This window comes from Pristiophorus japonicus, chromosome 3, assembly GCF_044704955.1.
Source record: "Pristiophorus japonicus isolate sPriJap1 chromosome 3, sPriJap1.hap1, whole genome shotgun sequence".
NCBI lineage: Eukaryota > Metazoa > Chordata > Chondrichthyes > Pristiophoridae > Pristiophorus > Pristiophorus japonicus.
This window is the reverse complement of record NC_091979.1, coordinates 48588448-48602866: the sequence shown is the minus strand read 5'-3', so window position 1 is coordinate 48602866 and position 14419 is coordinate 48588448. Positions and strand designations below refer to the sequence as shown.

General features: G+C 41.7%; 1 protein-coding gene across 1 annotated transcript in view; it reads left to right on the top strand.

Annotated features, from left to right (window-relative positions):
* Positions 1-4179: 4179 nt before the first annotated feature.
* kif5c (kinesin family member 5C) overlaps positions 4180-14419 on the top strand; it is a 279299-nt gene continuing 269059 nt past the window's right edge. The window contains exon 1 of the mRNA XM_070874419.1: positions 4180-4432. Within this exon, the coding sequence (XP_070730520.1) occupies positions 4304-4432 (129 nt within the window). The 5' untranslated portion in view covers positions 4180-4303. The remainder of the gene's footprint in view (positions 4433-14419) is intronic.

The window sequence follows — 14419 nt, the reverse complement described above, 5'->3', positions numbered from 1 at the left end:
ACCGGTTCCAATGCCCCAGGAATTTGAATCCCTCCCTGCTGCACCACTGCTCAAGCCACGTATTCATCTGCGCTATTCTGCGATTCCTACTCTGACTAGCACGTGGCACTGGTAGCAATCCCGAGATTACTACTTTTGAGGTCCTACTTTTTAATTTAGGGTTAGGGTTAGCGTTAGGGTTAGGGTTATATAGAGTTCATTGGATATATTCAAGAGGGAGTTAGATATGGCCCTTACGGCTAAAGAAATCAACGGGTATGGAGTGAAAGCAGGAAAGGGGTACTGAGGGAATGATCAACCATGATCTTATTGAATGGCGGTGCAGGCTCGAAGGGCCAAATGGTCTACTCCTGCACCTATTTTCTATGTTTCTATGTTTCTCATATGGGTGGACAGGATGAACGAAGGCTTCAACAAATGTTGCATACCACCATATGTACCACAAGCTTTGTACACTGCACAATGCACCACATGCCCAGCAGTCACCCACCAACAATCTCTACCTAGCAACATCTCATAACTTGCACAATGACAGCTATTCAACAAGGGTCATTAGTTATTGGAATTCATATATGTGTAATATGTTTATAGATACATTTATTAATGGTTTTTGTAATATTTTGTGGTCTCTCTCATTTCAAATTTGCACCCAGGAGGATGCTGTGATATGGCATGAGACAGGGATGATATTATGGGGATGTGGTGAAAAATGGGGCTCTGGGGTTTCATTAATTCGAATCACAGTCTGATGTGCCAGTCACAGAAAGCCCGTCTGGAAGGCTGATTGTCTCACTGCCTCCTCCCTCCCTCCGGTTCCTCCTGCTCCTCGTCCTCGTCCTCGTCCTCCTCATCCTCTTCCTCCTCATCCTGCTCCTCATCCTCTGCCTCGTCCTCCTCCTGAGGTGGTCCCACAATCCCTGTTGGCAAGGGCTGGGCCCTCATGATGGCCAGGTTGTGGAGCATGCAGCAGACCACCACGAAATGGGATACCTGCTGTGGCGAGTACTGGAGAGCTCCTCCTGAGCGGTCATGCTAGCAGAACCATTGCTTGAGCACCCCGATGGTCTGCTCAATGATGTTCCTGGTGGTAGCATGGCTCTCATTACATGAGTATTGGGCAGGAGTGTTGGGTTTGCGGAGGGGAGTCATGAGCCAGGTGGAGAGCAGATAGCCCTTGTCTCCGAGCAGACACCCTTGAGCTTGATGTGGTAGCTGAAAGTGTGGTGGCACACCGGTCTGGCACAACATGAAGGCATTATGGCTGCTGTCAGGATAGCAAGCATTTACATTGAGGGATTCGCTGTCTGTGGTCGCACACCAACCACACAGTAGGTGAGTGAAAGATTTTTAGCAAGTGTACCTTGAAGCTTTTCAAAAATAATGAGGGAGTTTTGTACTTGCCAGAACACTCCCTGATACCAAAGAACGTTGAAATGACTAAGGAAAACAAAATGAAACTCGCACACAGCCACTCAAACTGCAAAACCCTGACAGGTGCGAGTGAATGGTGAGGATCCCATTAAATATTGTCACTGGGGCCAGTTTCCTGCTGCTGCACACCACCTTAAACTGCTGTTGCTTTCTGCAGCTGGTAAGAACCCTGGCTAAAATGAACTTGGGAGATTGGGCATCCAGATATGGTGTTCGGTGCTGAAACCGGCATCAGCTGTCATTAAAGTTGTCAATGGCACTTTAGCGCCCAGCCACATGAATTTTTAGCCCATTTGTATCCCTAGGCTTGTCTCTTCCTCCACACCCTTCAGCAACTTTCCATTGAGTATATACTCTCATTATCTTGTTTTTCCTTCCAAAATGGATTACCTCATATTCACCCTTATTAAATATTCCTCTATCTGTCTGCCCATTTCACTAAGATGCCCATATCCATCTGAAGTCTTTTACAGTCCACCATGCTGCTTGTCAATCCCTCCCCCATTTTTGTGTCAACGGCAAATGTTAATATTTTATTCCCTATGCATAACTCCAAATCATTGATATATATCAAGAACAGATGTCAACCCAACATCGACTCCTGTGGTACACTACAGGCAGCTCTTCTCCACCTAAAAACTGCCCATTGACTCTAATCCTTTGTTGATTACCAGTCAACCAACATCCTGTCCGTCCTGCTACATTTCTTCTTCCATGCCTGAAATTTTGCAACAGACCTGCTTTGAACTATTTTATCAAACACAGTGAAAATCCATATACACTGCACTTTTTTTATTTGTTCATGGGATGTGGCCTGGAACGACCAGCATTTATTGCCCATCCCTAATTAGCCTGGAGAAGGTGGGGGTGAGCCGCCGCCTTGAACTGATGTAGTCCATCTTCTTTGTAATGACTTGCTAGACCATCTCAGAGAGCAGTTCAGAGTCAACCACAGTGCTGCTGGATACTCCCACAACATTGTCAAAGATTTGTGAGGTTCTGGAGTCACATATATGCCAGACCAGGTAAGGATGACAGATTTCCTTCCCTAAAGGATATTAGTGAATCAGATGGGTTTTTACGACAATCTGATAGTTTCATGGTCACCATTACTGATACTAGCTTTTGTTCCAAATTTATGTAAATTAACTGAACTCATGTCTCCAGAACATTAGTCCAGGCCTCTGGTTACTTGTCCAGTAACATAACCACTATGCTACCGTACCTTGATGCATCTAGTGCTTCAAGCTTGGCTGCATATCAACTTCCTCTCCCATTTTTGTGTCATCAGCAAATTGCAATATTGTGCTCCCTATGTCCAACTCCAAAGTAACATAATTAACTGAAGTCTAGGCAGATATTCCATACCCTACTCCAAATTCATGACTGTCACCTGAATAATTAGGTCCTATAAATCCTTATTTTGTCAGCTGTAGCTCAGTGGGTAGCACACGCACTTCTGAGTTAGAAGGTTGTGGATTCAAGTCCCACTCCAGGAACTTGAGCACATAAATCTAGGCTGATACTGCAGTGCAGTGCTGAGGGAGTGCTGCGCTGTCAGAGATGCCATCTTTTGGATGAGATGTTAAACCGAGGCCCTTGTCTGCTCTCTCGAGTGGATGTAAAAGATCCCATGGCACTATTTCAAAGAAGAGCAGGGGAGTTATCCCTGGTGTCCTGGCCAATATTTATCCCTCAATCAACATAACAAAAGTAAGATATCTGGTCATTATCACATTACTGGTTGTGGGAGCTTGCTGTGTACAAACTGGCCACTGCATTTCCTGCATTACAACATTGACTACATGCCAAAAGTACTTCATTGACTGTAAAGCACTTTGAGAAGTCTGGTAGTTGTGAAAGGCACTATATAAATGCAAGTCTTTATTGAATTAGTCTCCATCACAAACAATTGCACATGGGAAGCCTTTTAATTGTTCACTTGGACCAGAAGAACTCAGGCTACCATTTATCTAAAATGTCCTACAAGCTACTACAGTGAATGCAGTCATGCCAAACATTAACAGGAAGAGTCCTCCGGTACAGTCCTGCTTAATTTCCACATATACTTCAAAATTGGTCTTGTGAAAGCTGAACACAATGAGATGTGACGTGCACTAAGGTCTGCTTTGTCGATGAACCTTCGGATGGCCATCTCCAATTCTCTTATTCAATTATTCATCAGAGCCTTGCAAACCCCGTTGTCTGATGCTAGCAGGCCGAGCCTGCAGGCAGTACAAGAGGCGGCGGGGGAGAATTGAACTGCGCCCTCAATATTTACCCTTCCACGCACCCTCCTCTGGTTTTTATTTACAATGCCACCCATGCATCGCTGGAAAGTCCATTTGCTGGAACTACATTTCCCATGATCTTTAGTATCGCGAGAGAGGGTAGCTTTTGAAGCTTGTGGTGAGGTAATGATCTGATGTCACAAAGCCCTGGGGACAGAAGAGTCGCTGGAGCTGTGGAGAAGGTGGCTGGTGCTGATGCGGGATGGCAGGGGAAAGCTCCAGCTAAAGATGCTAAACCAGCAAGGACCCTTGTCTGTACTGCAGGAACACGACTGATTGACCTTGAGAAGTTAATGCATCGACTGTGAAGTGCTAGTTTCATTTTTTGTTTAAACCCAGCGCCAGTTTATTTTATTTTTTTAAATGTTATATTGATAGCTGCACATTTTTTTTGCAGCCCCGATGCAGAAATCGTAGCATCACCAGTGACTGGGAGAGGATTGCGGTGCATTGAGTGCTGCCATGTTGAGCTAGAGGTGAAGGGTTGCTCTCGCATTTCCCTGCGCTGGATCTATTCTCTGGTTTTTACCTCTTCGGAGGTCTGGTTGTGATCCGGTATTGTCACTGCTGAAAGGCGAGAGATGGCGGACCCAGCTGAATGCAGCATTAAAGTAATGTGCCGTTTCAGGCCACTGAACCAGTCAGAGATCCTGAGAGGAGACCAGTTCATCCCGAAATTTAAAGGTGACGACACGGTCAATATTTTAGGGGTAGGTTTATTATTATTATTTTTTTTCCGTTTTGAAAAATAAAATACCCTGTGAAAGTTTTTTCCCCCGCTGTTGTTGAAATTAAAGTTGGTTTGTAGGAATAAATGGATTATATCGCTTTGTTAGCAGGACAATCGCTTTGATTCAGTTCTTGGTTTCTGCTGTCAGTGCACAATCGGGATGTCTGGGCGTTATGAAATGCTCAGTTGATTATGCAAGGACCGAACAACAATTGTCTTTCTATTTTACCATTAACCAGTTTTGAGACCTTCTAGCGAGATTTTTTAATTTGACTCTAGATGATCCATGTGCAAGTTATGTTTAGCCAGGTAGCCTTTCGGAAAGATTTCAATCTGTAACGTTTCATTGTCAACCCTGACTCCAGGCAACGCCATAACTAAAAAAAAAATCAATTTCGCGTTGTAATTGTTTTAAGCGGAAGATTGTGGGGCGAAGTCAGGATCTCCATTATTCTTATTGGTAATCTAACCATCTAGAAAAAGATCGATAATGCAACGGGGGCGAGGAGGGGTAATACTTTAGTCGAATTGGTAAGAAACGTCACATTTTTTATTGCCTCTATTTAATCTTCAAATGATATTAACAGGGAGGGGAGAAGGTGGGAGGGAGGGAAAAGCTGAGATGAGCTTCCATATCCCAATGCACAGATGTTGCATCAATTTAGTTACCGGGTATTCATTGGTGTTGCGATAAAGTGATTAGCTATTTAGTAACTTTTGTGCCACTTTAATATTTTGCAAGGACAAGTGCAGATAGATAAATAAGCCACTCATGTCTTGCTCTGAGGCTGTCTCCTGCGCTGGTGCAGCCTGAAATTGATGAGCATGATGTCATCAAGCACAGCGAACATGCGCAGTTGTGCCTGCTGTAGCAAGTCAGTCGCAGGGCTCCTGGGAAAGGCCACCCACCCATTTGGATCAGTGCTGAACCGAGTGTAATTTGTTCTCTGCAGTTCTCCCTCTCCTGAAGGTGCTGATTCTTGGCGGGGTGTGGTCTCACGGGGTGTCTGTTCTTCAATTCTGTCAGTCGGCTGTTGGGCCGGAGATGGTATTACAGCGGATACTATTCCAATCATGCATAACATATGCACTTTCCAGCCAGCATCGCTGCATAGTGATTAGGACTGGGTACTCAGGCTGATTTCCCCCCATGATCCCCGCCAAGCTTTGGTTGGGTGCCTTGAGACCAATTGCAGCATTGCAAACTGTTGTGCTACCCGAGACTAGCCAACACAGACTGAGGATCTAACCAGTTAATTGCACCTGCACCACTAAATGCATTCTATCATCCAATCTGTCTTCTGGCATTAATATATTGTGGAATATTAGTATATTTTGTTTGGTTCTTATATCGAGTCTACAGCATCGAAACAGGCTATTCGGCCCAACTAGTCTATGTCAGTTTTTCTGCTCCACACGAGCTTCCCCTGCCCACCCCTCTTTATCCAACCCTATCAGCATATCCTGCTATTCCTTTCTCCATCATGCAATTAGCTAGCTTCCCCTTTAATGTATCTATGCTATTCAACAACAACAACAACTTGTATTTATATAGCGCCTTTAATGTAGCAAAGCGTCCCAAGGTGCTTCCTTCACCCCAACTACTCCATGTAGTAGCACATTCTACATTCGACATTCATACCACTCTTTTGCTAGTCTTATTTACGGTCCTTAGTTTTGATCTCCCCACGAGTGGAAACTGCTCTGTGTCTACCCTATCGATCCATTTCATCATTTTAAAGACCTATTGGGCCACCCCTCAGCCTTTACTTTTCTAGAGAAAAGAGCCCCAGCCTGTTCGGCCTTTCCTGATAATATATCCTCTCAGTCCTGGTATCATCCTTGTGAATCTTTTTTTTATGGGATTAAGGATTGAATTGTTCAACAACCACATATACAGTGGGCTGAATGATCTCCTTCTGTGATGTCATTTCTGAATAGGGTGACATTTTCTTTTAGTTTATTATAACCTGCAAAGAAACACAAAGGGAACAGTGATAAACACAATCTGGACAGGAGCAATAACCCCTCAGAGTGGAATTTAGTCTGACATTGTAATGACACTGATTACATCAAAATAGGGACTGAGTCCCTTTGAAGTGTAAATACCAATTATGATTGAAAGGGAGAAAGCAAAGAGAAAAAGTGGTATGGTAAAACTGTTTTTCCATTATATACGAATTTACATGTGGATTTGCAGCAAAGCTCCATTGGAAAGCCGAAGGCTGCAGAGTTGTTTGAATTGAAGCCAGTGACTTAATATTTTTGCAATTCTAATGGGCTAATTATACTGCCATTCTTGTGCTGGTGCGACAGATATGTATGCGCAAGTATAACTGTGGTTTGAGGTAGCTGATTTAAGCACCAACTGACATTTAGTCCTTCTTGTGGAGATGGTTTCACACCTCTTGGGCTTATTACTGCAATATCATTTTTTCAAACTTTAAAGTTTAAGAAGATGCCAGGGAATCCACTGGACCAGACATGGCAGTTGGCTCTTGGTTAACATGACCAATTTCAGTAGCATTTGGAAGTTGGCACACAGAGCTCCGAATGTGCATTTTGGTGCAGAACTGCACATATTTTCACCTCAACTTGCTAAATGTGAAGTTGGCAGTGTTAATTCACTCTCGGTGAATCATCTGGGTGGGAAACGACTGCTATCTAACTGACCTCCTGTTGTGATATGTCTAATAATAAGTAGTTCACAATACAGACTTGCCAAGTTTTCAAAAGTATATTTTTTTCGATGAAATTACTGAACCAACAAGAACCTTGTTTTCTCACGGCACATTTATTTTTGACATGTTGACTTCTAAAATTCCTGCTCTAATGCTTTGGGACTTGATTTGTGGTAAAATTGGTGAATTTTGTACATTTATTCTTTGTGTGACTTGTGGAAAATAAAAAGTAAGCTAAATCTGCATACCCAAGCATAAAAGAAACACATTACAAACAAAGGAAAATATTGTGAAACAGGGTGAGTGTACCAGCAGTGGAATAAATTGAATGACTACCGTCAAAGCTGCAATTAATCATGGAAATAATTAATCAAGAGAGGAATCTCATTTGCAAAATAGAATTAGGGAGCAGACAAGTCTTCTGGAGAGGGAATGGATGGGGAGGGCTTGGAATGGTTTTGAGTCAGATTTAGAACTTGGCAGTATGTGTTGAGGAGTTGACATACTGGCTATAGACTAGCAAAAGAATGACTGTGGCCCATAGTTCAAGATTGAAGAAGGGTTTAAGGGTGTAATGTATTTGCTTCATGGGTTCTTTGCTTGGTTAAGAATTCATAGCAACACATTGCTATTAAGAACTAGTTGGTTTATTAGCAAAGGTTTAACAATCACACTACACATTACCAGTTCGTCCACTCGGCTCACAACCACATGCCTCATCGTGGATCACCTGAACCCAACTAACTGGGGTTTTATTGAGTCTTGTGAACATCACGTGACTGGCTAAGCCACTCCCAACTCAACAGCTGTACAAACCTGTGAGCATACTCACAGGTACATGACACAGGGTTGGATATCCTGAGGTCTGGTGGAGGTGACCAAATTGCAGGAAAGATGCACTTTTACAGTTTTGCAAAATCATTGTACAAAATGATTCGGGAATCGCTTTCATAACTCTCTTTTGGAGAATAGACTTATTGGCTTGACCTTTTTTAAAGCATTAGGACAAAAAGCAAAGTCCAGGTGTGCTGTTTCTGGCACTCGGCTGGTGTTTTTTTTCCAGGTTGTCTGCACTCACGTCAGAAAATCCAGGAGATTAATTATGTTCTTTCCGCTGTGCTTTCTTAATTGGGAAAGAATAGACATATTGCAGCAAACCATCTGTTAATTCTCGGGTCAAAAATCCATCTGCACTATTGCAAAAAAAACATTTAAGGTGAAATTGCCCCCACGCCCCACAGAATTCTGAAGCAATCACCTATCTTAATTTATATGAAAATCAGATAGAATAAAAACTGAAAATTGCAGCAACTCTTGTGTGTACTGAATCGATTGAGTTTGAATGTAAAGAGTAAAACCTCACAGCATGCTTTCAGCAATATGGTGGTGTTGCTATGGAGACTGGAGATTGCATTGAATTGTGGAGTCAATGAAAGGGTATGGGGTTGTACAATATTTTCCTATTGCATGGTTGCTGACTTAGCCCAGGCTTCAAGTCTGAGGGATAAAAAGTATTTGCTTTTAGTGCTTCTTTCAGAGCAGCATAGCAATATAATGGAGCTTTCCACTTCTGCTTCATACCAATTTTGTTGAAATGGCCATCTTATTCTAAAATGGAGCTTGCAGTGAAGTTAAATGTTCCTGTCTTGGAGAATTGTTTCTGAGATTACATTATTCTCAAGAAAAAACGGTTAGCAAAATGATTCAAGTGGATTTATATTTAAAAAGCTCTCTAACACCAGATATTCATCTGGCAACAAGGGGACACCACCCTAATGTTCCGTAAATATGGATTAGGAAAGCATTCTCAGTTAAAGGGTTAATTGTGTTACTTATCAACTAAAGAAAAAGCTGTAGAGTGATCAAAGTGATATTTTTGATTTAAGTGGGTCTGGAGAAATGCAACCTTATAGAATGGTTACAGCACAGAAGGAGGCCATTCGGCCCATCGAGCCAGTGCTGGTTCTCTGCAAGAGCACCAGCTAGTTCCACACCCCCACCTTTTCCCCATAGCCCTGCAAATTTTTTTCCTTCAGGTACTTATCCAATTCCCTTTTGAAAGCCACTATTGAATCTGCCTCCACCACCCTTTCAGGCAGTGAATTCCACATCCTAAATACTTGCTGACTAAAAAATGTTTTCCTCGTGTGGCCTTTGGTTCTTCTGCCAATCACTTTAAGTCATGCTCGACTCCAGGGGACTGCCTAAGAAGAAGGAGAAATCTGTGTCCTCTGGTTCTCAACCCTTCCACCAATGGGAACAGTTTCTCTCTATCTACTCTGTTTGGACCCCTCATGATTTTGAACACCTCTCTATCAAATCTCCTCTCAACCTTCTCTGCTCTAAGGAGAACAATCTCAGCTTCTCCAGTCTATCCTCGTAGCTGAAGTCCCTCATCCATGGAACCATTATTGAAAATTTAGTATATTCAGTGAACACTGATGTGAAAATATTTTGATGGCTAGTAGACGTGATTGTTCTTCTGTGAGAAGAGTGAATTTATGTCCTTCAATCGTGGACCATGGTGAACAGACAAAATGCCCTTTTTTATTATGCATTTTGTGTTCTACCCAAGCTTACTAAATCTGTGCTGGTTGACTCAAATTTGAATTTAAGATTCTAAGATGTGTCTTTACAGGGTATGTGAAGTAAATATTGTTTAGTACCCTGTACTGTTGGGAGGGTTAAATATTCAAAATAATTGCAGGCCTTGTTGCCTCTTTATTTGAACTTATGCTAGTTTTAAATATTTTTAGTACCTGATTATTTTGTTGTTCATAGTCCAACAACAACAACAACAAATTGTATTTCTATAGCGCCTTTAACGTAGTGAAATATCCCAAAGCACTTCACAGGAGTATTATGAGATTTAAAAAAATGACACCGAGCTGTATAAGGAGATATTAGGGCAGATGACCAAAAGCTTGGTCAAAGAGGTAGGTTTTAAGGAGCATCTTAAAGGAGGAGAGAGAGGTAGGGAGGCAGATAAATTTAGGCAGGGAATTCCAGAGCTTGGGGCCTAGGAAACAGAAGGCATGGCCACCAATGGTTGAGCGATTATAATCAGGGATTATATCAGTCCAGTCTCTATTTACATTTGGAAATGTTGAATTGTGAATGAAACAGCAGCTGGTGTTTACTGAATTAACAAAAAATTTAGAGGTGGTACAAAATAAAAACATTTTCCTCTCCTCTCTTTCTCTTGTTTTAATAATCAGCTTTTCCTCTTGCTTAGCTGAGTGACTGATGAAATATAATCCTGACACTCTGCTGTCTACAACTCATTTGCATTGGGGTAAACGGGCCATACTGCAGGAGGGTAGGAATGTGCCGCCAATAGCTACCCCATTCAAATATTTGAGCCAGGTAAAGTATCAGCAGTCCTGCTCTGTTTTTATCTTTTTAGCTGCACATTTAGCAAATAATTGTTTGGATTGCTAACACTGATTCTACTGCCAAAGCTCCAATTGAGGCATTCTTCCCTTTTAATTTTTTGGGGCTTTGTGTCCAGAAGTACCACTAAGCATTTCAAACAGAGTTCAGAAATGTTCCACAGAATAAGTAGTTCGGCTTTTGGTTGTACTTCAATAATGAGCATCATTTGCAGATCAATACTACTAAAGGGTATTGTGAAGTCATGAAAGATAATCTTCAATTTGAAGATGTTACAATCAAAGATGCAGTCACCTTTGAGGAAAGGATTGATTAAATTTGCCTGGGTACTAAAGTTTAACTGGACCTCACATAGCAGCCTGCAATTTCATAAGCCCAATGACATTGAATTTCTCTAAGGGTTTGAATTGCGTCTGATGTGTGTATTACATTATATCTGGCTATTTATCCATCCAATAGTATACTTGCACCGTGGGTGACATTGTTGCTGCTGAGAATGCACTCGACTGTCTCAGACATCCTGCACTTGCACCAGTGTCTGGCATGACAATGCATGGGATTTAAAGCTCAGAGTTACAATGGATAACAAAGTGTCTCATTTATAGTGCTTTTCAGATACTTCTATTTTTCTGCTAGAAATAGTCTTGCGATTGCAGTTCATGGTGCCTTCAATCTTGTGATTAGTTGATTCAAAGTGTGAAATCTCTAACAAAGAACTTCAAAGTATTCATCTTGTGTGCTTTTGTTGTCTTGGACAGATTCCAAGAACAACAGTCTCTCTGACTTTTGCCATATTGGTCACTCACTGGGGAAAATTTGTACTGAGACATAAACATTTTGTGGTGTAAAATTGCATATATAACTTGGCTGTTTCACAACTGTCCTCTTACAAATCTAGAAAAAGGTAATAGTGCTGCTTTAGTCTGTTATATCCGAGAGGTGCAGCAAATGCCATGCCTTAGATAGTTAAACGTTTGTGATGACCAGATCTTCACCTCTGTTGGTGACGTTATTACAAAACTTGTTATAGATAGAGCAGTTGTTGCTCAGCTTTTCGTAGAATCATAGAGCACAGAATGAAGCCACTCAACCCTTCGTGCCTGTGCCGGCTCTTTGAAAGAGCTATCCAATTAGTCCCGCTCTCCTGCTCTTTCCCCAAAACCCTGTACATTTTTCCTTTTCAAGTATATATCCAATAGCGTTTTGAAAGTTATATTGAATCTGCTTTTACCACCCTTTCAGACAGTGCAATCCAGATCACAACAACTCGCTGTGTTTAAAAAAAATCTTATCTGCCCTCCGATTCTTTTGTCAATTATCTTTTGTTGAACCCATGACCAATAGTGGTATTTTTGAAACCTCTCTCTCTGCTTTATTTCTGTCCTGTTACAAGATTATATATATATATATTTTTAGCATGCGGCTGCAGCCAGAGACTGTACTGTCCAGAGAGAGCATCGTTGAAGGAAGTTAATTAGATTTAATTGCATCCAGGTCTGAACAATGATCTGCCCGGAAACACTGGCTCCTAAAGTTTGAAGTGTTTAATTACAGCACCAAGGAGCTGGATGTAAACCAGGCATGTGTCCTTTGTGGAGGGCTGGGGCAGAGTGGACATTACTACTTTAAACAATTCTAGATATTGACCTAAAATGAAGTCAGAATATTAGGAGTTGAGACTTAATGGTCTAAAACTGACCTCCACTAGCTACTAATGGGTCTGCAGGAGATTGAGAGAGCTGAGGGGTGGGGGGGAGTCTTTTCTCTGTCATCCAGCACTGGATTCTCTTCAAACTTAGTGGTGTTCTGTTTTCAGTGGGTCAGGGCGCCAATAATGGGGAGGAGTGGGGGAAGTAGCAAAGGAAAAATGAATGGTGTATTTATTACTGGGTGAAATTGTAACGTACTAATCAAAAGGGAAGAGTCTTGATTTTTTTCCAGTAAATCTTTTTACTTCAGAAGAAATTTGTGTAATTCTTTTCACATCATACCAGTGATATAATGAGTTTTGATGTGGTTTTTATATATTCCTGTTTCTCAGTAGTTTACACTTTGCATATAAACTGTATTTCCTTTAAAAAATCTAATTCCCAATCTTTCTCTTCCCCCTGCCTCTGCTCCATATTCCCTTTCTTTTCTCCCCCAAGGCCTATTGTGGGGCAACACCCTCTCGAGGGAGGAGGTTGTGTACTTCCTAGTGGTTACTTGGACTGGTCTTTGAATTTGTGAATGCATAACTTTTTGGCCCCTGAAGTCCAAACCGATTTTGCTCATCTTTAACTTTTTTATAATTGCCATGACAACTGTATTGTTTGCTGATTGAGCTGTGTGTGAGGTGTGAGAAGACACTTAACTTGAACTCCAAAGCTGATATGATATTTGCAGAACAAATGGAACCCGTTGCTAGAGGCAGCTGAAGGAAGAATTGTTTGCAGAAAGCTGAATGGGTAGTTGCAAATTTAATGTAATAAGATGTAGGAAAGATAATAAGAAATTGCTTTGAGAATAGTACCCAAGAGATGATGAAAAATGTAGCTGACCGAGGTAGTTCTTGATTTGACAAGACCAGTATTGTAATCTTGATGTTAAAAGCCCATCCACCTCTATTTGAAATTTGTTGCATTTTTGCACTGGGTCAATGATCATATAACTGTTGCACTTTATAACTGGAGTTAATTCCACAATTCCATGCTTCCAGCAGGGAAGCCATGCCCAAAATTGTAGCCCCCCCACCCCCCCCCGAATCTCCAACCTGTGCTCCCTGCGATCTGGAAGTGTGGAATTTCAGAATTAACCCTTAGATACTGCAGCTTTCACAGAGAGGATGTTAAAGCTCAGTTTCAGTTCATATGTGAAGTGTAACAGGAGAGTTTAATTTAATTCTATGGGCAATATATTGGGACACTGGATTTTATAGAGCGCTAGTTAGAAGCTGATGGTTGCGGCTTTAGCATGGTGCCGCACATTCTCACTAGTTAGGTTTCCCATGTATAAGGAAAAGCATAATTCAATCAAACAGAGTCAGCATGGTTTTATGAAAGGGAAATCACGTTTGACAAATTTGCTGGAGTTCTTTGAGGATGTAACGAGTAGGGTGAATAAGGGGGAGCCAGTGGATGTGGTGCATTTGGATTTCCAGAAAGCATTCGATAAGGTGCCACATAAAAGGTTACTGCACAAGATAAAAGTTCACGGGGGTTGGGTGTAATATATTAGCATGGATAGATGATGGACTGACTAATAGAAAACAGAGAGTCGGGATGAATGGGTAATTTTCCGGTTGGCAAACAGTAACTAGTGGGGATCGGTGCTGGGGCCTCAACTATTTACAATCTATATTAATGACTTGGATGAAGAGACCGAGTGCAATGCAAGTCTGCTGATGATACAAAGATAGGTAGGAAAGCAAATTGTGAGGAGGACACAAAAAATCTGTAAAGGGATATATACAGGCTAAGTGAGTGGACAAAAATTTGGCAGATGGAGTATAATGTGGGAAAATGTGAGGTTATCTACTTTGGCAGAAAAAAATTAAAAAGCAAATTATAATTTAAATGGAGAAAAATTGCAAAGTGCAGCAGTGCAAAGGGACCTGGGGTTCCTTGTGCATCAAACACAAAAAGTTGGTATGCAGGTACAGCAAGTAATCAGGAAGGCAAATGGAAGGTTGGCCTTTATTGCAACGGGGATAGAATATAAAAGCAGAGAAGTCCTGCTACAACTGTACAGGGTATTAGTGAGGCCACACCTGGATCACTGCGTGCAATTTTGGTCTCCGTATTTAAAGAAAGATATACTTGCATTGGAGGTTGTTCAGAGAAGGTTCACTAGGTTGATTCCGGAGATGAGGGAGTTGACTGATGAAGATAGGTTGAGTAGTTTGGGCCGAGACT